The 20309-nt window shown below is 45.3% G+C and overlaps 1 protein-coding gene across 1 annotated transcript in view; it reads left to right on the forward strand.

Moving 5' to 3' along the window:
- tmem8b (transmembrane protein 8B) overlaps window positions 1-20309 on the forward strand; it is a 130988-nt gene that overhangs the window by 51041 nt on the left and 59638 nt on the right. Inside the window, exon 5 of the mRNA XM_072593570.1 lies at window positions 18870-19138. Within this exon, the coding sequence (XP_072449671.1) occupies window positions 18870-19138 (269 nt within the window). The remainder of the gene's footprint in view (window positions 1-18869; window positions 19139-20309) is intronic.

Consider the following 20309-nt stretch of genomic DNA (forward strand, 5'->3'; position numbering starts at 1 on the left):
AGTATGAGAGCACAGTAACTGTGTGAAATGCGTTCTTCCTGTTAGTGTTGACAGTCATTTATAGGAAATGGATAAAACTTCCTATTCATTCCTCCAACAGCCTGTCAATCTTGTGGTTGGTAAGAGCACTCTCATGTCCTGGGAAATGTAATGCAATCACGGCAGGTCAGTGAATGTTGGGCTTGCTCTGACTGGGAGATGAGGAGACCTATTTGAGACGAATTTGAGGTGACCTAATTCAAGATTGTGCCCGGGGTAATTGATCCAGACATGAACCTCACTTACCCAAGGGCATGGTTCAGAGCTTGGAGCTGTAGGGAAAAAGGTGGGGGGGGGGGGGGGGGGGGGCAGGTAAGAAGGAGAGTGAGTAACCATTCATCACCACCCACATGTGAGCCAATCCAACCCCCGGGCAAAATGGTAGTCACATTACTGGGCTGGTAACACAGAACCCCAGGCTAATGCTTTAGGGACAAATCACCAATTCAATCAAAAACCTGAAGTTGGACCAAAAAACTGACCTGATGTTGACAGTGCAACCACTGTTGATTGTCAATGAAACAGAAACTCTGTTTCACTAATGTCCTTTAGGGGAGGAAATCTGCCAACCTTACCTGGTCTGGCCTATCTGTGACACCAGACCCACCAACACCACCCTGCCTTCCCGTGGCACCTTCCCATGTAACCGCAGAAGGTGCAACACCTGCCCTTTCACCTCGTCCCAGCTTCCCATCCAAGGGACTAAGCAGTCTTTCCACGTGAAGCAGCATTTCACCTGGACCCCCTTCGATCTTGTGGATTATATTCGCTGCACCCAAAGTGGCCTACTTCACATTGGAGAGACCAAACGCAGACTGGGTGATCACTTTGTGGAACGCCTCCAGTCCATGTGTAAGCAGGAACCTGACCTTCCCATAGCCGTTCATTCTAATACAGAGTCCTGCTCACATACCCATGTGTCTGCCCTTGGCATACTGCAGTGTTCCAGCGAATCACAGCGCAAACCAGCAGAACAACATCCCATCTTCAGGCTGGACACTTTACAACCTTCTGGATTTAATATTGAGTTCAACACCTTCAGTTTGTGAACCCACTCTCATTCCTTCCCTTTCTATTAGCTTTAGATTAGATTTGATTAGATTAGATTCCCTACAATGTGGAAATAGGCCCTTCAGCCCAACAAGTCCACACCGACCCTCCGAAGAGCAACCCACCCAGACCCATTCCCCTACATTTACCCCTTCACCTAACACTATGGGCAATTTAGCATGGCCAATTCATCTAACCTGCATATCTTTGGACTGTGGGAGGAAACTGGAGCACCCGGAGGAAACCCATGCAGACATGGGGAGAATGTGCAAACTCCACACAGACAGTTGCCTGAAGCGGGAATTGAACCCAGATCCCCGGTGCTGTGAGGCAGCAGTGCTAACCACTTGTGACATTCTCTGTCATCATCCCTCCCCCTCACCCTAGTGGGACTGTCTGTTCTTACCAATCTGGCAGATAGCCACACCATTGTTCTGCTATTCTCTTATTCCAATCGCTTAATCTGAATTATCCACTCTCCCCCAGCACTCCACCCACCTCCCCACTGTAGCATGCATGCTGCACCACCCCCTTCCACACTACACGTCAGCTCTGATGAAGAGTTACCCTGACCGGAAACATTGGCTTGCTCTCTCTCTCTCTCTCTCTCCATGGACGCTGGCTGACTGTCTGCAATCTCCAGTATTTGTTGCCTCACAGCCAATGTGGTTGGCCTTTATCTGCTCTGTGTGGGCAACTAGGGACGGGTAATCCATCCTGTCCTGGCCAGCAGCATCCTGTCAGCAAATTAAAAATAAAAATAGCAAGTGGAGTATTATGTGAGATTGTCCATTTTGGCAGGAAGAATAAAAATGAGGCATATTGTCTAATTGGTGAGAGACTGCAGAGCTTTGAGATCTGGGAGTCCTGAATCACAGCAAGCTGGTACACAGGTACAATGAGTAACTGGAGAAAACAAGAGAATGTTATAGTTTATTGCTGGGGGAAATGATTTCAGAAGTAAGGAGGTTATTCTTCAGTTATACAGCACACTGATGTGGCCATGTCTGGAGCACTGGGTACAATAACAATAGTTATAAATGTGTTGGAAACAGTTCTGAGAAGGCTTACCAGAATAATACCTGTGTTGTTTTATCAGGAAAGGTTGGACAGTGTGGGCTCGTATTGACTGGAGTTTAGAGAGGAAGAGGTCCTGATTGAAACACACGGTCCTGAAGGGTCTTAACAGAGTAGATGTGCAAAGAATCTTTCCAGTAATGGGGGAGTCTGTAATGATGGGGTTATTGTTTGTAATTCAGAGTCACCCATTTAAAACAAGGACGAGGAGAATTTCTTTTCTCTCATAGTCTTTGGAGCGCCCCTCCTAAAATGGCAGCGGGGGTAGAATATTAAAATGTTTTGAAGGCAGAGAGATTCTTGTTAAGGGGGTGAAAGGTCATCAGCATTAGGAGGGAGTGTGGAGTAATTGAATCAGCTGGGATCTTGCTTAATGGAGGAACATGTTGGAAGGGTCGAGTGATCTCCTCCTGCTCCTAATCCGAACGCGTATGTGACTGGGCGGTATTCTTGCGTACCGACTCAGGGGTTGGGAAATGGAGTTGAGAAGCCGATGGACCAACTATCCTTTGCTATCACCTCCTGCGTGATTAGACTGAGTTCTTGAGTCACATCAGTGCGATCCAGGGAGTTACTGCTGTTGTGCTCTGTCTACTGGTGCTACAGGTGTTTGGGCTGCATTGCATTGAGGATGGAGCGGTGTATTGATGCTACTCTGTACTGGTGTTGTCTCTGTGATCTCCTGCTTTCACCAGTGACTGGTTCTTTGGCTATCTGTGCTGTCCTGGTAAATGGCTCTGTTGAAGTCTGGCGTTGTTTAGACCAGGCACAGAGATTTGCTTCTTCCACAGCTGTGTCATTATTGGTTATTCCACATATTGGCGACATGTTTCAGTCTGGCCAGTTGCTCCACTGTCAGCTATGCTAGGCTCCCTGTGAACCAGGCCGTGGAAATGACAGTCAGCCATCAGATGGTGAGAGAGTTGAGGTAATATTGTCATTGCTGGGGGGAGAAAGCTTTTCTCGTGACTAGATGTTATTAGCCACTGGCTCTGGTTCCAAACCCCAAGGTGCTTTGCCCTGGTCACTGTTTGGTACTGGAGTGCAGAGTGTATGTGCTTAACACACAGGCCTGAGAGGACCTTGCTTTGCGGAATTGGTGCCAATGGCTGTGCTCATAAGCTGAGGTCAGTGCACACACCCTCGCACTCAGAGACATACACAAGCATAAACACATTCACAGAGACACACACATTCACTCACACACACTCTGTCTCACTCTCTCTCTCTCACACACACAAGCACACATACATTTTCAGGCACACACAAACTCAAGAGATGGACAAAAATGAAAAGGTAATATGATACCATAGGGCTGCTCTCTCAAAGGCTGCTGGTGAGTTTAACCCAAGGGTCACCTTGCCTGAGGCAAGGGGAAAGGTTGAAAAGGAGAAACCTTTATGGTCACCTCAGTCAGTGCAGAAATTGAACCCACACTGCTGGTGTCTCTCTGCATCACTAACCATCAACAGAACTACATACAGCCAAATACACACACACACACACCCACTCACACACACACACCCCCACACACACAAAAACAGACAGACACACACACGTACACATACAGAAACACATGCAAACACATATACACGCACATGCACAAACAGACACACACACACAAACACACACACGCATGCACAAACACACACACTGTGACAGTAAAAACTATCAGACACAATAACTGGACATTAAAGAGTTTTCGGGCAGATCAGTGATCATGAAGTCTTTTCAGACCCAATCAGACTCCATTGAACAGTCCCACCCTGCAGCTCATTCCATACACACACCACCTTCTAGGTGAAAATGTTACTCCTCACTTTCTTTCCAAATCTTTCCCCTCTCACCTTAAAGCTGTGCCCTCTAGTTTTGGACTCCTCCACCTTAGGAAAAAGACCTTGGCCAATCATCCCATCTATGGTTGTCATGATTTTATAAACCTCTATAAGGTCATCCCTCAGTTTCCAATTCTCCAGGGGAAAAAGCCCCAGCATATTCAGCCCCTCCCCGTAGCTCAAACCCCTCAGTCTTGGTGGCATCCTTGTAAATCTTTACTGCTCTGTTTCAAATTTATCAACATCCTTCCTGTAGAAGGGAGACCAGAATTGTAGGCAGTATTCTGAAAGTATTCTAAACATTGGTATATCTGTACAGCCGCATCATGACATCCCAACTCCAACACTTAATGCACTGCCCAATGAAGATAAGTGTATCAAACGCCTTCTTCATCATCCTGTCTACCTGTGACTTCACTTTCAAGGAATGATGCATCTGCACCCCTAGGTCTCTTTGTTCTGCAGTACACCCCAGAGCTCTACCATTAACTGTATAAGTCCTTACCAAAAGGCAATGGCTCACATTTATCTAAATTAAACTCTACCTGCTACTCCTCAATCCATTTGCCCATTTGATCAATGTCCCATTGCAGTCTGAGATAATCCTTTTTACTGTCCACTACAGTGTCATCTGCAAACTTCCTACATACCGATCTTTTATGTAAATGATGAAAAGCAATGGACGCAGAACCGATCCTTGTGGCACACTGCTGGTCACAGGCTTCCAGTGTGAACAACAACTCTCCACCACCACCCTCTGTCCCCTACTTTCAAGCCATTTTTGTATCCAGTTAGTTAGATCTCCCAGGATCCCATGTGATCTAACCTTACCAACAAGTATACCATGATTATCCTGAATCCCACCTTTCCCCCATAATGCTTGATTCACTTGCTGATTAAAAATCTGTTGTTCTCAGCCTAGAATCGACTTAATGACCCAACCTTGACTGCTCTCTGTGGTAAAACATATCCACAGATCGATCAGCCTCTCAGAGAAGAAATTCCTCCTCATCTTTGACTGAAATGGGCAACCCCTTATTCTGCCCTCTGGTCCGAGACTTCCCACAATGTGGAAACTACCTTTCCACATGTACCCTGTCAAGCCCCTAACAATTCAATGGGGTCACCTCTCATTCTTTCATATTCCAGGGCCACTCAACCTCTAATCATAAGAAAATCCCTCCATCAGCATAGTGAATCTTCTCTGGAGTGGCAGCAGTGCCAGTATCATCTTTCTTTTGATAAGGTACAACAAGCTGTTAGGAAGGCAAATAATTTATTGCAAGGGGATTTGAGTCCAGGAATAAAGATGTTTTGTTATAGCTGTATAGAGCCCTTGTAGGACTTCACCTGTGCACAGTTTTCATTTCCACATGTAAGTAAGGATATACTTCCTTAGTGGGAGCTCACCAGACTGATTTCTGAGATATCGGGATTACACTATGTTATGGACCAGGCCAGACCCCCTCAAAACAATGCAGGAAAGTAGCTCAGACCCTAACTTTGCCAGTTGTTTTAAGCACGTGTAACGTGGATATTCTAGTAGGGATGCAGCTGGTCAAACCACTTAGTTTTAAACAAAACAGAATTTATTTAAAAGATTACCGAACAAAACACAAACAAAGGAGAACAGAACACTGGTGAGAGGGGAAAGGTATAAAAGGGAGCTAAGAGGCAATGTTTTCACACAGAGGGTGGTGAGTGTATGGAATGAGCTGCCAGAGGAAGTGGTGGAGGCTGGTACAATTACAACATGGGTATATGAATAGGAAGGGCTTGGGGGGATATGAGCCAAGTGCTGGCAAATGGGATAGATTGGGTTGGGATATTTGGTCGGCATGGATGAGTTGGACCAAAGGGTCTATTTCCGTGCTGTACATCTCTAGGACTCCATGACTCTATTACAACCTATCAGAAAACCCAATAGATTATACCAACTTAACGAAGCTGTTCCAAACACTTGCAACAATCCCCATAAACACTCCATGGCACAAAAGGTAAAATCAAACACAGGGTCTTACAGGAGAGAGAGAGAGACGGCAGAAAGATTCAGCATAGCACACCCTCTTCCTTGTAGCTGTTTCTTGGATCAGCAGCCTCAAAACTCTACTGACTGCTTTCAGTGAAAAGCCAGGCTGCCAAAACCAAATCAAATTAGAGAAAGCCAGGGCAGCACAGTGGCTCAGTGGTTAGCACTGCTGCCTCACAGCACCAGGGTGCCAGGTTTGATTCCCGCCTTGGGCGACTGTCTGTGTGGAGTTTGCACATTCTCCCAGTATCTGTGTGGGTTTCCCTCCACAGTCCAAACTTGTGCAGGTTCGGTGAATTGGTCATGCTAAATTGCCCATAGTGTTAGGTGCATTAATCAGGGGTAAGTACAGGGCAGGGGAATGGGTCTGGGTGGGTTACTCTTCGGAGGGTCAGTGTGGGCTTTTTGGGCCAAAGGACCTGTTTCCATACTGTAGGTAATCTAATCTAATCTAAAAACTGAGCTGGGAGAACTGGCCGCTCCCCTTTCATTGTACAAGTGCTTTCTTGAAACTTGAAAGCCTTTTGTCTGAGGCAGTATCTGTTAGCTATAATCCAACTGGCCCAAAAAGCCATCCAAGCCAGACTTTTCAGATTTTCTGCTTTTACGATGTCTCTGAAAAAAAAAGCCAAGGACAGTATAACCTTGTTCAAAGAGCAGCAGCATCATATTTATGAAGGGTGATTGAGGAGATCAGACCTTTATTTTCTCATGTTTCGGAGAATGAGAGCTGGTCTCATGGGAACATACAATGATTCATAAAGGGTTCAACATGGTAATGCAGGAAGAATAGCTCCCTGGTTGGCAGGGGACACAGTTTCAGAACAAGGGCATTGAGATGACGAGGAATTTCTTCACTTTGAAGGGGGTGAATGTGTGGAATTCTGTACCTGAATGGTCAGTGGAAGTTTAATCATTGACAAAAGAGGTTGATAGATATCTAGATAGTAATGGGGACATGAGGGTAACGGTGTCAAACAATATTGAGGTAGATGGAATCACAGAGCAGACTCAATGGGCTGAATGGCCTATTCTTGCTTCTACTTTCAAAGTTTCTGTGTGAGTCAGCCATTTTCCCTCATTCCTTTATCAATAACATTGGTTTTAAAAAATAAATCCTTTCAAACCTTAACTGAACTGCCAATAAAATCATTCAACTGAAGGCGGTTAGAGGGAGATGAATGGACAAAGACGATATTATCATTTAACCACAATCTCTATTGCAGCTGTCTCCTTCAAGAAGTTAATAGCGCTTGAATATTCTTTAATGGCACTGGTTGAACTTTAGTTCCGACCACTGAATGTCCAATCAGCTAAAGACTGTCTCTGCCTGGTACTTACACTAACTCTATAGTTTTATATGAAATATGGCATTGTCTATTAAAACTCACATTTATCCAAAAAAGGGTAGCTTATCTTATGGTTACGCTTTCATTCTCCTAACTGCAAAACACTCAAAAAGCTAAAAAGCTTTAAAATCTCAAAATGAGGAAGCCTCAATCCTGTTTAATTAATCCTTTCCTTAATCCTTAAGCATAATTGGACCCATTCCCTCCCATTGTGAATTGTATTCATCAGGATGGGACTATCATAACACCACAAGGAGCAGATCTTGGCCGTTCAGTCCATCTAGTCAGCTTTGCCATTCAGTGAGATCATGGCCAATCTGATAATCCTCAACTCCACTGTCCTGCCTTTTCCCCATAGCTCTCGATACCCCCTGGCTGATTAAAAATCTGTCTGTCTCAGCCTCAAATATACTTAATGATCCAGCCTCGATAGTATGGAAGTTACTCTGGCAGTTATGTAGTTAACTTAGTGTTGTAATGCATGCCCGGGATTGTGTTAACACCAGAGTAACTTCCATAATAGCCCTCTGTGGTAAAGAATTCCACACATTGATCACCCTTTGAGAGATGGAATTCCTTCTCATCTCTGTCTTTAATGTACAATCCCTTGCTCTGAGATGATTGCCTCTGGTCCTAGAATCTTCCCCAAGGGGAAATAACATTTCACATCGATCTTATCAAGCTTTCCAAGTATCTTGTATGTTTCAATAAGGCCACCCCCTAATTCTTCTACATTTCAACTCCAACACCAACAGCACCTGGTTTTGATTTGATTTGAATTATTATTGTCACACGTACCTAGATACAGTGAAAAGTTTTGTTTTGCATGCCATACAAAGTGTATAAGGGCCATAGCCCTGAGCGAGGAATACGATGTTACGGCAACAGAGAAGGTGCACAAAGAGCAGATCAACATTAAATTTGAGAGGTCCGTTCAGAAATCTAATGACAGAAGGCAGCTCACCACCACCTTCTCAGGGTAACTAGGATGGGCAATAAATACTGGCCCAGCCAGAGATGCCAAAGTCCAATGAGTGAGTTTTAAGAAGTACAGGTTGATCAACTCAACTCCTCCTCATAAAACAGAGCCTCCGAATCTGGTATCAGCTGAGGGAACCTTCTCTGGACTGCCTCCAATGGCATTATACCTTTACCTTCAATAAGGGGCCCAAAGCTTTTCTAATCTAGCTGCGATTAGTGCCTTGTACACTTTTAGCAAAATTTCCCTTCTTCCATACTTCCCCTTTGAAATAAAGGCCAACATTCCTTTTGCCTTCCCTATTACCCACTGAACTCAGATGCTAGCTTTTTTGTGATCGATGGGTGAGGAGTCCCAAATCCCTCTGTTGTGTGTCAACCACAACCATGACCCTCTCTCCTCCTGCCTCAGCTCATCAGTTGCTGACAGCCTCATCCATTTCCTTATTGCCTCGGAGACTTGACTATTCCGGGCCACTCCTGGCCACTCTCCCACATTCTACTCTGCCAAGATGTCCGTTTCTCCATATCACAGCTTACTGTCTCTTTACTCACCCGTCCATCACCCAGTGAGCTTGCATTTGCACCCTGGTTTCCAAACCATCAACGTATTGGTTTTATAAACTTCGTTCTCATTTCCAAATACCTCTTTAACCTTGCTTCTCCCTCCTCGGATGCAGCCTGACCTGCTGTGCTTTTCCAGCACCGTACTCTTGACTCTGTAATCTCCCCAGCCTCACACACCTCCGAGCTCCTCCAATTGCCTCATGAATGTCTGCTTTATATTGCTTCACCTCTGGTGACTGTGACTTCAAGTGTAGGGTCCCCTTCCTACCTGTCTCTGCTTCTTTCTCCTCCTTTGTAATGCCCGTTAAAGCCTCCCTCTTTGACTAAGTTTTTGATCATTTGATGCACAGCCATCACCTGTGACTTGGTGTCTAATTCTGTTTGATTAATTCTCCAGTGGAGCACTTGGATTTGTTTCACTACACTCAAGTAGATATATGAATGTAAACTGTTGTTGCAACATCACACTACTCCCTTAGAAAGCAATACAAAGTAGTAGAAGGTTTTGCAGGCTGACTAACAAGTTTTGTAGCTAAGGACATTTTGAGAGCATGAAACGAAATAAGTTCAAAGAAACTTAAAATAGAGCCACGCAGTTCAGGAATGAAATTTGTGAATCATAATTTTTTGTAACACAAAATGGAAATCTGGAAATTCCTCCCACAAAAGGTTGCTGATGGGGGAGGCTCAGTAGATCTTTTCTCAAGGAACGTGAAAACTGCCAAATCTCGCCTGTCCCCCCCAATAGTTTGTTAGTCCACGAGGAGACAGTCTGGGTTGGACGATGCTGGAGATCAGAGTTGAGAGTGTGTTGCTGGAAAAGCACAGCAGGTCAGGCAGCATCCGAGGAGCAGGATAATCAATGTTTCGGGCCAGAGCCCTTCGATTTTCGTCGACTTTCCTGCTCCTTGGATGCTGCCTGACCTGCTGTGCTTTTCCAGCATCATTCCCTCAACTCTGTTACTCCAGTAGTCCAAACTCACCAATTGGGTCAGTGTTATGATGCCAGTTGATGGTATTACTGGGTAAGACCGCACCCAGATTGATAGATCGTTTCTTTTTTTAGTTTTGTTGATGTGACAGTCAGTTACTGAAACGTAGTCACACAAGACTGCGGAATTCCTTCAACAACAGAACGGAAGTTTATGATAGAAAAGGCATAAACCCAAATTTGGATGAGCACTTGAAATATCATAAGATTCAAGAATGTGGAAGAAGAGCAGGACATTGGAATTAGAACACCTTTACTGGTAGCAATTTCAGTGCAGACTTGATTGGCTAAAGGGTCTTTTCTGTGCTCTATGACTCAATGATTCAAATAAAATAAAGCAAGTTATCCAGAGATGTAACACAGTTCAGAAATATCAGAAAACATACAGCTAAACAACCATTTCAAGTTCCCAACATCACTGATTCACAGAAATTCAAGCCCAAAAACATTTTTAAGTTCCACTTAACCAATTCTCTCCAGTATCTTTCCTGTGAACTGTGAAATCTCTTTGCATGATTATCCTTAAAGCAGAGAGCTAAAACTTTCTTTGCTTCTAATAACTGCAGATTGTTGGCCAAACCCTCTGGCCTTGAAGCCACACAAATTAAACATCTGCTGAAGTTAACCTGTCTCCTGAACTGCTCTGAAATATCTATTTTCAGAAGAACTTGAGACTCTAGTCAGGCCTCCTCCAAACTGCCTAAAAATTGTCATCTCGAAGTTTTCGAATTTGAAACCAATCCCTGATTATTCTGAACTGAAAGCAGGCCAATGCTTTCAATGTTTACCTACCTGTGCTAAACCACAATAGTATAAACAATTTTCCAATAACACACCGCAGGGGTCTTCAGCATTTGCTTCCTGAGCAATGCTGGATTAGGCCACTGTTCCAGAAGGACTCTCTGATCAGATTTATTTTACAATTCTTCATAAAAGTAACTGATATCCACATGAATCGTTGGCGACCTTTAAGCGGCATTTGGATAGGTACATGGATGGGTGCTTAATCTAGGTTAGAAGTTCGACACAACATCGTGGGCCAAAGGGCCTGTTCTGTGCTGTATTGTTCTATGTTCTATGTTCTATGTTCTATGTTCTATGACACTGCTTTGAACTTGACTGTCCAAAAAGGATATTGATATATATGTACGTTATGCAGCTTTCAACATTGTCAGCCGTAGCTTAGTGGATAGTTAAAGGTCATGCATCATGTCCCACTCCAGAGATTTGGGCATATTTTCTAAGCTGACACTCTTGTGCAGTGCAAAGGGAGTGCTGAACTGTCATAGGTATCGTCATTAGGACATGAAAGTAAGAGTCTGCCTGACTAGGGGATTTTAACTTCCAAACATAATTTGGGACCGCTGTAGTGTTAAGGGCTTGGATGGGGAGGAGTATGTTAAATGTGTTCAAGAAAAGTTTCTTGATCAATCTGTAGATATACCCACTAGAAAAGGAGCAAGACTTGAGCCTACCTTGGGAAATAAGGCACAGCAAGTGACTGAAGTGTCAACGGGTGAGCACTTTGGGACCAGTGACCATAATTCGATTAGTTTTAAAATAGTTACGGAAAAGGATACAAAAGCTAACGTTCTTCATTGGAGTAAGGCATTGACAGTATGATACCTGAACTTTCACAAGTTGATTGGAGGAGACTGTTCACAGGTAAATGGATGACTTAGCAAGTGGGAGGCTTTCAAAAGTGAGGTAATGAGAGTTCAGAGGCATTATGTTCCTGTTAGAGTGAAGGGAAAGCCTATTCAGAGTCGGGAATAATGGAAGCATAAAGATATTGAGGCTCTGGTCAAGGATAAGAAGGAGGCATATGTTAGGTATCGACAACTGAGATCTCTGGAAGTCTATAAGGGACATATGGACATTCTTAAGAGCAAACTTGGGAGGTCAAAAAGGGGAAATGAGATAGACTTGGCAGATAAGTTTAAGGATAATCCAAAGAAATTCTACAAGGATGTGAAGAGCAAAAGAGCAACTAGGGAGAGAGTAGGGCCTCTTGGAGAAAGAAATGGAGGCTAGGGAACTCAGGGAAATAAATACTGATGTCTTAAAAACTGTCCTCATTGTGGAACAGGAAGTACTAGAAGTCGTAAAAAACATAAAAGTGGATAAATCTCCAAGAATTGCTCAAGTATATCCCAGGATGTTCTGGGAAGTTAGGGAAGAAATTGCAGCATCCGTAGCAGAGAGGCTATTATAAGGCCATAAGACATAGGAGTGGAAGCAAGGCCATTCAGCCCATCGAGTCCACTCCACTATTTAGTCATGGCTGATGGGTGTTTCAATTCCACTTACCCGCATTCTCCCCATAGCCCTTAATTCCTTGTGAGATCAAGAATTTATTCATCTCTGCCTTGAAGACACCCAATGTCCCAGCCTCCACTGTGCTCCGTGGCAATGAATTCCACAGGCCCACCACTCTCTGGCTGAAGAAACGTCATCTTATTTCCATTCTAAATTGACCCCCTCTAATTCTAAGGCTGTGCCCATGGGTCCTAGTCTCCCTGCCTAACGGAAACAAATTCCCAGCGTCCACCCTTTCTAAGTAATGCATTATCTGAAAAGTTTGTATTAGATCTCCCCTCAATCTTCTAAACTCTAATGATTGCAATCCCAGGATCCTCATCCGATCATCATATGTTAGACCTACCATTCCAGGGATCATCCGTGTGAATCCCCACTGGACACGCTCCAGTGCCAGTATGTCCTCCCTGATGTGTGGGGCCCAAGACTGGGCACAGTATTCTAAATGGGGCCTAATTAGAGCTTTATAAAGTCTCAGAAGCACATTGCTGCTTTTATATTCCAATCCTCTTGAAATAAATGACAGCATTACATTTGCTTTCTTCATTACGGACTCAACTTACAAATCAACCTTTAGAGAATCCTGGACTATCGCTCCCAGATCCCTTTGTACTTTGATCCTCAGCCACAGATGAGATGTCATAGGACTGGAGGGTGGCTAATGTTGTGCCATTGTTTGATTTGATTTATTATCGTCACTTTGCTAAGTACAGCGAAAAGTTTTGCTTTACATACAGGACAGGCAGATCATAACATACAAGGTCACAGGGTGAGCGAGGAATACAGAGTGACAGCTGCAAAGATGGTGCACAAAACACAAGATCAACACTGGATTTGAAATTTGAGAAGTTTAAGAAAGGCTGTAAGGAGAAGCCTGGAAACTATAGACCGGTGATTCTGATATCAGTGGTGGGTGAGTTGTTCGAGGGGATTCTGAGAGATAGGGTTTACATGCATTTGGAGTGGTAAAGACTAATTAGGGATAGTCAGCATGGCTTTGTGTGAAGGAAATCGTATCTCACAAAGTTAATTGAGTTTTTTGAGTATGTAAACAAAAGATTGATGAGGGCAGAGTTGTAGAAATTGTCTATATGGACTTTACAAAGCTGTTGACAAGGTTCTGAATGGTAGACTGTTTAGTGAAGTTAGATCACACAGGATTCGGGGAGGACTTGCCAGTTGGATACGGTATTGGCTTGATGATAGGAGACAGACGGTGGAAATTGTTTTTTGGACTGGAGGCCTATGGCCTGTAATGTCCTGCAGGGGTCAGTGCTGGGTCCACTGTTGGTTGTCATTCATATAAACAATTTGGATGAGAATTTGGATGGTCAGTAAACTTGCAGATGACACCAAAATTGGTGGTATAGTCAACATCAAAGAAGGTTACAAAGGAATCTTGATCAATTGGGCCAATGGGCTAAGGGTTGGAAGATGAAATTTAATTTGGCTAAATGTGAGGTATTGCATTTTGGTAAAACAAACAAGGGGAGAACTTATACAGTTAATGGTCGGACCCTAGATAGTGTAGTTGAACTGAGAGACCTAGAGGTTCAGGTACATAGTTCTTTGAAATTTGCCTCACAGGTAGATAGAGTGGTTAAAAAGGTATTTAGCACACTTGCCTTCATTGCTCAGGTCATTCAGTATAGAAGTTGGGATGTTATATTGGGGGTGTACAGGACGTTGGTGAGGCTTCTTTTGGAGTACTGTGTACAGTTCTGATCTTAAAGGAAGAATATTATTAAATTAGAGAGGGTTCAGAAAAGATTTACCAGGGTGTTGCTGTGACTAGAGGGTTTGAGTTTTAATGAGTGAATGGACAGACTGGGACATTTTTCATTGGACCATAGGAGGTTGAGGGGTGACCTTATACAGCATTATAAAACCATGAGGAGCATGGATAAGGTGATTAGAAAATGTCCTCTCCATTGGGTTGGGGAGTTCAAAGCTAGGCAGCATATTTTAAGGTAAGAAGAAAAAAAATTAAAATGGACCTGAGAGGCTGCCAGAGGAAGTAATGGATCCAGCTACAGTTACAACTTTTGAAAGACATTTGGACAGGTACATGAATAGCAAAGGTTTAGAGGGATCTGGGCCTAATGCAGACAAATTGGACTAGATTAGTTTAGGAGCATGGTTGGTATGGATGAGATGGGCTGAAGGGTCTGTTTCCTGTTGTGTGACTCTATGATTCTCAGATGATCATTAAAAAGTCCTAATGCAATTTTGGAAGGAGCTGAGGGAGTTACCTAGAAATACCGAAACAGAGAAACTAGGAGCAGGAGTTGGGTATTTGGCCGTTTGAACCTGCTCCAACATTTAATACAATCATTGGCTGATCATCCAACTCAGTATTCTGTTCCCAATTTCTTCTCATGCCCTTTGATCCTTTCGCCTTAAGGATGGATCTCATTCCTTGAAATTATGCAATAATTTGTCCTTGAAAGTTTTCTGCAGAAGTAAGTTCTACAATTCACCACTCTCTGAGTGAAGACATCTCTCCTCATCTCGGTCTGAAATGGCCTACTCCTAATACTAGGACTGTGATCCCCGTGGTTCTGGACTCTCTGGTCATTGGGAACATCCTTCCTGCATTGACCCTGTCGAGCCCTGTAAGAATTTTATGGGCTTCTATGTAATTACCCCACTTTCATTCTCCTAAACTCTATGAATACTGTCCTAACTGAACCAGCCATCCCAAAAATTGGTCTGGTAATCCTTTGTCACACTCCCTCCATAGCCAGAAGGCCATGTACAGTTGTAGCACGACATTCCTGCTTCAGTACTCAAATTCTCTTGCGGTGAAGGCCAACGTACCATTTCCTTTCTTCACCCCCTCCATGCTTACTTTCAGTGACTGGTGTACAAGGATACCCAGGTCTCGTTGCACCTCCCCTTTTCCCAGTCGATCACTAACCAGATAAGCATCTGTCTGCCTGCTTGCCTGGTCCCACTGTGGATACCTGTCTTGTGAATGCTGTGTGTTTACGCTCCATCGAACAGCAGATTATCTGGAGTTACCTCAACTTATTCTTCCACGGGATGTGTTGCACATCTCAAATTAGGGATTAGAACAAAGAACCAAGAACAGTATAGCACAGGAACAGGCCCTTCGGCCCACTAATGCTGCACCAACACACCACACCTTCCTAAACTAAAAGCCTTTTGCCTCTACACTGTTTGTATCCCTCTGTTCCCTACTTACTCATGTATCTGTCAACATGTCTCTTTTATCCTTCTCCATCACTTCCTCTGGCAGTGCATCCTCTGCGGAAAAGGTTTACCTCCCTCAGATCTCCTTTAAATATTCCCCCTTTTACCTTAAACCTATGTCCCCTAGTAATTAACATGTCTGCCCTGGGGAAAAGATTCAGATTTTCCATTCTATCCATACCTCTGTAAACTTCCAGTAGATTGCCCCTCACTCTTTGATGCTCAAGTGAAAACAAAGCAAGTTTGTCCAATCTCTCCTCACAGCTAATACCCTCCAAACATCCTGGTAAGCCATTTCTGTACCTGCCCTAAAATCTCCACATCCTTTTGGTAGTGTGGTGAGCAGAACTGGAATCAATATTCCAACTGTGGCTGAACTAAAATTATATACAGCGGCACGGTGGCACAGTGGTTAGCACTGCTGCCTCACAGCACCAGAGACCTGGGTTCGATTCCTGCCTCAGGCGACTGACTGTGTGGAGTTTGCACATTCTCCCCGTGTCTGCGTGGGTTTCCTCCGGGTGCTCCGGTTTCCTCCCACAGTCCAAAGATGTGCAGGTCAGGTGAATTGGCCATGCTAAATTGCCCATAGTGTTAGGTATGGGGTAGATGTAGATGTAGGGGTATGGGTGGGTTACGCTTCAGCGGGCCGGTGTGGACTTGTTGGGCCGAAGGGCCTGTTTCCACACTGTAAGTAATCTAATCTAATCTAATCTAATCTAATATTATTATACTCAGTGCCCCAGCTGATGAAGGCAGTCATTGCATATTCCTCCTTGACCATCTTATCAATTGGTGTTGTCACTTTCAGGGTCGAGAGTGTGGTGCTGGAAAACCACAGCAGGTCAGGCAACATCGAGGAGCAGGAGAATCGACATTTCCGGCCTAAGTCCTTCATCAGGAATGAGGCTTGTCGGCTAGGGGGCTGAGAGATAAATGGGAGGGGGGTGGGGCTGGGAGAAGGCAGCTGAGAATGTGATAGGTGGATGAAGGTGGGGGAGAAGGTGAGAGGTTGGAGAGGAGAGTGGAGTGGATAGATGGGAAAGGCTATGGACAGGTCAAGAGGGCGGTGCTGAGTTGGAGGCTTTGGCTTGAGTTAACATAGAGGGAGGGGAAATGAGAAAACTGGTGAAATCCACGTTAATCCCACGTGGTTGCAGAGTTCCAAGGTGGAATATGATGTGTTCTTCCTCCAGGCGTCAGGTGGTAAGGGTTTGGCAATGGAAGAGGCCCAGGACCTGCATGTCCTTGTCGGAGTGGGAGGGGGAGTTGAAGTGTTCAGCCACACGGTGGTGGGGTTGGTGAGTGTAGGCATCCCAGAGATGTTCTCTGAAACAATCTGCAAGGAGGCGTCCTGTCTCCCCGATGTAGAGGAGACCACATCGGGTGCAACGGACACAATGGATGACATTGGTCGAGGTACAGGTAGATTTCTGTTGGATCTGGAAAGATCCTTTGGGGCCTTGGACAGAGGTGAGGAGGGAGGTGTGGGCGCAGGTTTTGCACTTCCTGTGGCGGCAGGGAAAGGTGCCAGGAGTGGGGTGCGGGCTGGTGGGGGGTGTGGAGGCAGTGTGGACCTAATGAGGGAGTCGCGGAGGGAATGGTCTTTCATGGGAAGTGAAGGAGATAGGTTGTAGGGCATCGTTGACTGTGTGGGAAGGGAAATTGCGATCTTGGAAGAAGGAGGCCATCTGGGATTTTCTAAGATTGAATTGGTCATCCTGGGAACCGATACAGTGGAGGCAGAAGAACTGGAAATAAGGGATGGTGTTTTTACAGGAGGTAGGGTGGGAGGAGGTGTAGTCTAGGTAGCTGTGGGAGTCAGTGGGCTTGACCTGTGGACCTGTACGCCTAGATCCTTTATATTTAATTCTATTAAGGATTCTATCATTTACTCTACACCTCCCTTCTGCATTTGATCTTCGAAAATGGACAACCTCACAATTGTCCAGATTAAATTCCATCTGCCATTTCTCCACACATGTCTCCAGCCTATCTAGATCCTGCTGTATCTTCACTGTCCAAAGCTCCCCCAATCTTTGTGTTGTCTGTGAACTTATTAATCAGACCACCAACATTCTCTTCCAAAACATTTACATATGTTATAAACAACAGGGGTCTAGCACTGATCCCTGCAGAACACCACCGCTCACAGATCTCCAGTCAGAAAAAAACAACCTTCCAATGAAGCCAGCTCTCCGGGGATCCCATGTGACATCACCTTGTGTATCAGCCTGTCATGAGGGACCTTGTCAAAGGCCCTGCTAAAGTCCTGATAACCAAATTATCTGCCGACATTTCCGCCACCTCCAAACAGACCCCGCTACCAGGGATATATTTCCCTCCCCACCCCTTTCCGCCTTCCGCAAAGACCGTTCCCTCCATGACTACCTGGTCAGGTCCACGCCCCCCTACAACCCACCCTCCAATCCTGGCACTTTCCCCTGCCACTGCAGGAACTGTAAAACTTGCGCCCACACCTCCTCCCTCACCTCTATCCAAGGCCCTAAAGGAGCCTTCCACATCCATCAAAGTTTTACTTGCACATCCGCTAATATCATTTATTGTATCCGTTGCTCCCGATGTGGTCTCCTCTACATTGGGGAGACTGGGCACCTCCTAGCAGAGCGCTTTAGGGAACATCTCCGGGACACCCGCACCAATCAACCACACTGCCCCTTGGCCCAACATTTCAACTCCCCCTCCCACTCTGCCGAGGACATGGAGGTCCTGGGCCTCCTTCACCGCTGCTCCCTCACCACCAGACGCCTGGAGGATGAACGCCTCATCTTCCGCCTCGGAACACTTCAACCCCAGGGCATCAATGTGGACTTCAACAGTTTCCTCATTTCCCCTTCCCCCACCTCACCCGAGTTCCAAACTTCCAGCTCAGCACTGTCCCCATGACTTGTCCGGACTTGTCCTACCTGCCTATCTCCTTTTCCACCTATCCACTCCACCCTCTCCTCCCTGACCTATCACCTTCATCCCCTCCCCCACTCACTCATTGTACTCTATGCTACTTTCTCCCCACCCCCACCCTCCTCTAACTTATCTCTCCATGCCTCAGGCTCACTGCCTTTATTCCTGATGAAGGGCTTTTGCCCAAAACGTCGATTTCGCTGCTCCTTTGGATGCTGCCTGAACTGCTGTGCTCTTCCAGCACCACTAATCCAGACAACATCTATTGACCTGTCCTCATCAATCATCTTTGTCACTTCCTGCCTTCAGGATCACCTTGTGTTGTCATGATGTAATTATGTGCCGATCGAATTGAGGAGCTCGTTCAAAGGGGGTTGCTCCTCTTCCGATGTTGCAGGGGGAAGCTGACAGGGTCTCATTTAGACGTGCATCTGAAGCTATCTGCTCTCTGTCTCATCTCCCTTCCTCTGAGTTTCCCCCTTGTGTTTCCCCCTCAGGGTTTTTGTACCAAGCTACAGCTCGCGAGTGACCGTGCAGCTCTCAGACTGCAGTAACAGTAACAGGACAGTGAGGGGCTGCCCAGTGGTGCTGAAGGTCAGGCCGAAGGCCCCGCCACTCCACAACTCCAGCCGGACTGACTGCCGGGACCAGTGGCTCTGTGAGCTGCATGACGGCACTCCATTCTGGCAGCAGTGGTACTACATCCTGGTGGAGAAGACCATTCGCAATGTCAATGTCAACTTCCGGGTCGGGGTTCACATCAGAGGTAAGAGGTCAAGGTCATTGGCACAGATCCTGATTAGGAAACAGAGGGGAGGCTGGGGAGCCGTCGACAGGACCAGGTAGAAAGTACACAGTGACAATGTAATGTGGATTCACGAGGAACCCCTGGTTATGGTTTAAAGAGACATTAAACAGCAATATTTGACCATAACACAGTAAGATATAGGAGCAGATTTAGGCCTTTCAGTCCATTGAGTCAGCTCTGACTTTCAATTATGGCTGATATGTTGCTCAACCTCGTTCTCCTGCTTTCTCCCCATAACCCTTAATCCCTTTACCAATATCTATCTTTGTCTTAAATACGCAAGGAGTTCCACAGATTCACCACCCTCTGGCTGAAGAAATCCCTCCCTGCCTCTGCTCTAAAGGGTCTCAGAAGCTCGTGAGTCTCTGGAACTCCTTCCACTGTTGGGGGCAGAGTCCTTGTGGACATTTAAGGCTAAAAGAGATAGATTCTTGATCCAGTGGAGAATTGGGTGTTATAGAGAGACCGTGGCAAAGTGGATGTGAGCAATATTGGATCAGCCGTAACCTCTGTAGTATTTCACCTTTCTGTGTTGGCAGTGGTTCAACAATGACAATCCTTTGTTGGTTAACTGCACCTCCCCCTACCCCTGTGGGAAAGTAGAGGGGTAATAGAACGCTGTAAAACTCAGGACAGATGCTAGTGTGGAGAAACATATGGGAGGGAGGGCATCACTAATTGTGTGACAGACCTGATAAAACATGAAGCAAATAATGAATATCAAATCTAAGCTAATTAAAATACACAAGTAGGAAGCAATTCCAATTACTCTGAATTCAGGGAGTGAAGGCTGGTGTCCTTGTAGTAATGAAAGATTCATGTTTTGTGTTCGGCATTCACTGAGAGATGGATGTGTAAGATTAATTCAGTGCTATAAAGAGTGGGATGTACTGTTAATTACTGAGTGTGCCTTTTCCTAAGTGTAGCTTCCTGCAGTCCATCACTTGGCATTTCTGTGTGGAACCGTTTCGGAGCCCGCATGTGTCTGGGTGTTATTGCTGCTTTGTTCACAAACCTGGCAATCAGTATGTGCACAGCAAGATCCTGCAATCGGTCAGGGAGATGAAGAAGCTGTTGATGGGTACTGATCTTTTATTTATTCATTTATGGAACGGTGGGCGTTGCTGGC

The sequence above is a fragment of the Chiloscyllium punctatum genome, chromosome 2 (assembly GCF_047496795.1).
Source record: "Chiloscyllium punctatum isolate Juve2018m chromosome 2, sChiPun1.3, whole genome shotgun sequence".
Classification (NCBI taxonomy): domain Eukaryota; kingdom Metazoa; phylum Chordata; class Chondrichthyes; order Orectolobiformes; family Hemiscylliidae; genus Chiloscyllium; species Chiloscyllium punctatum.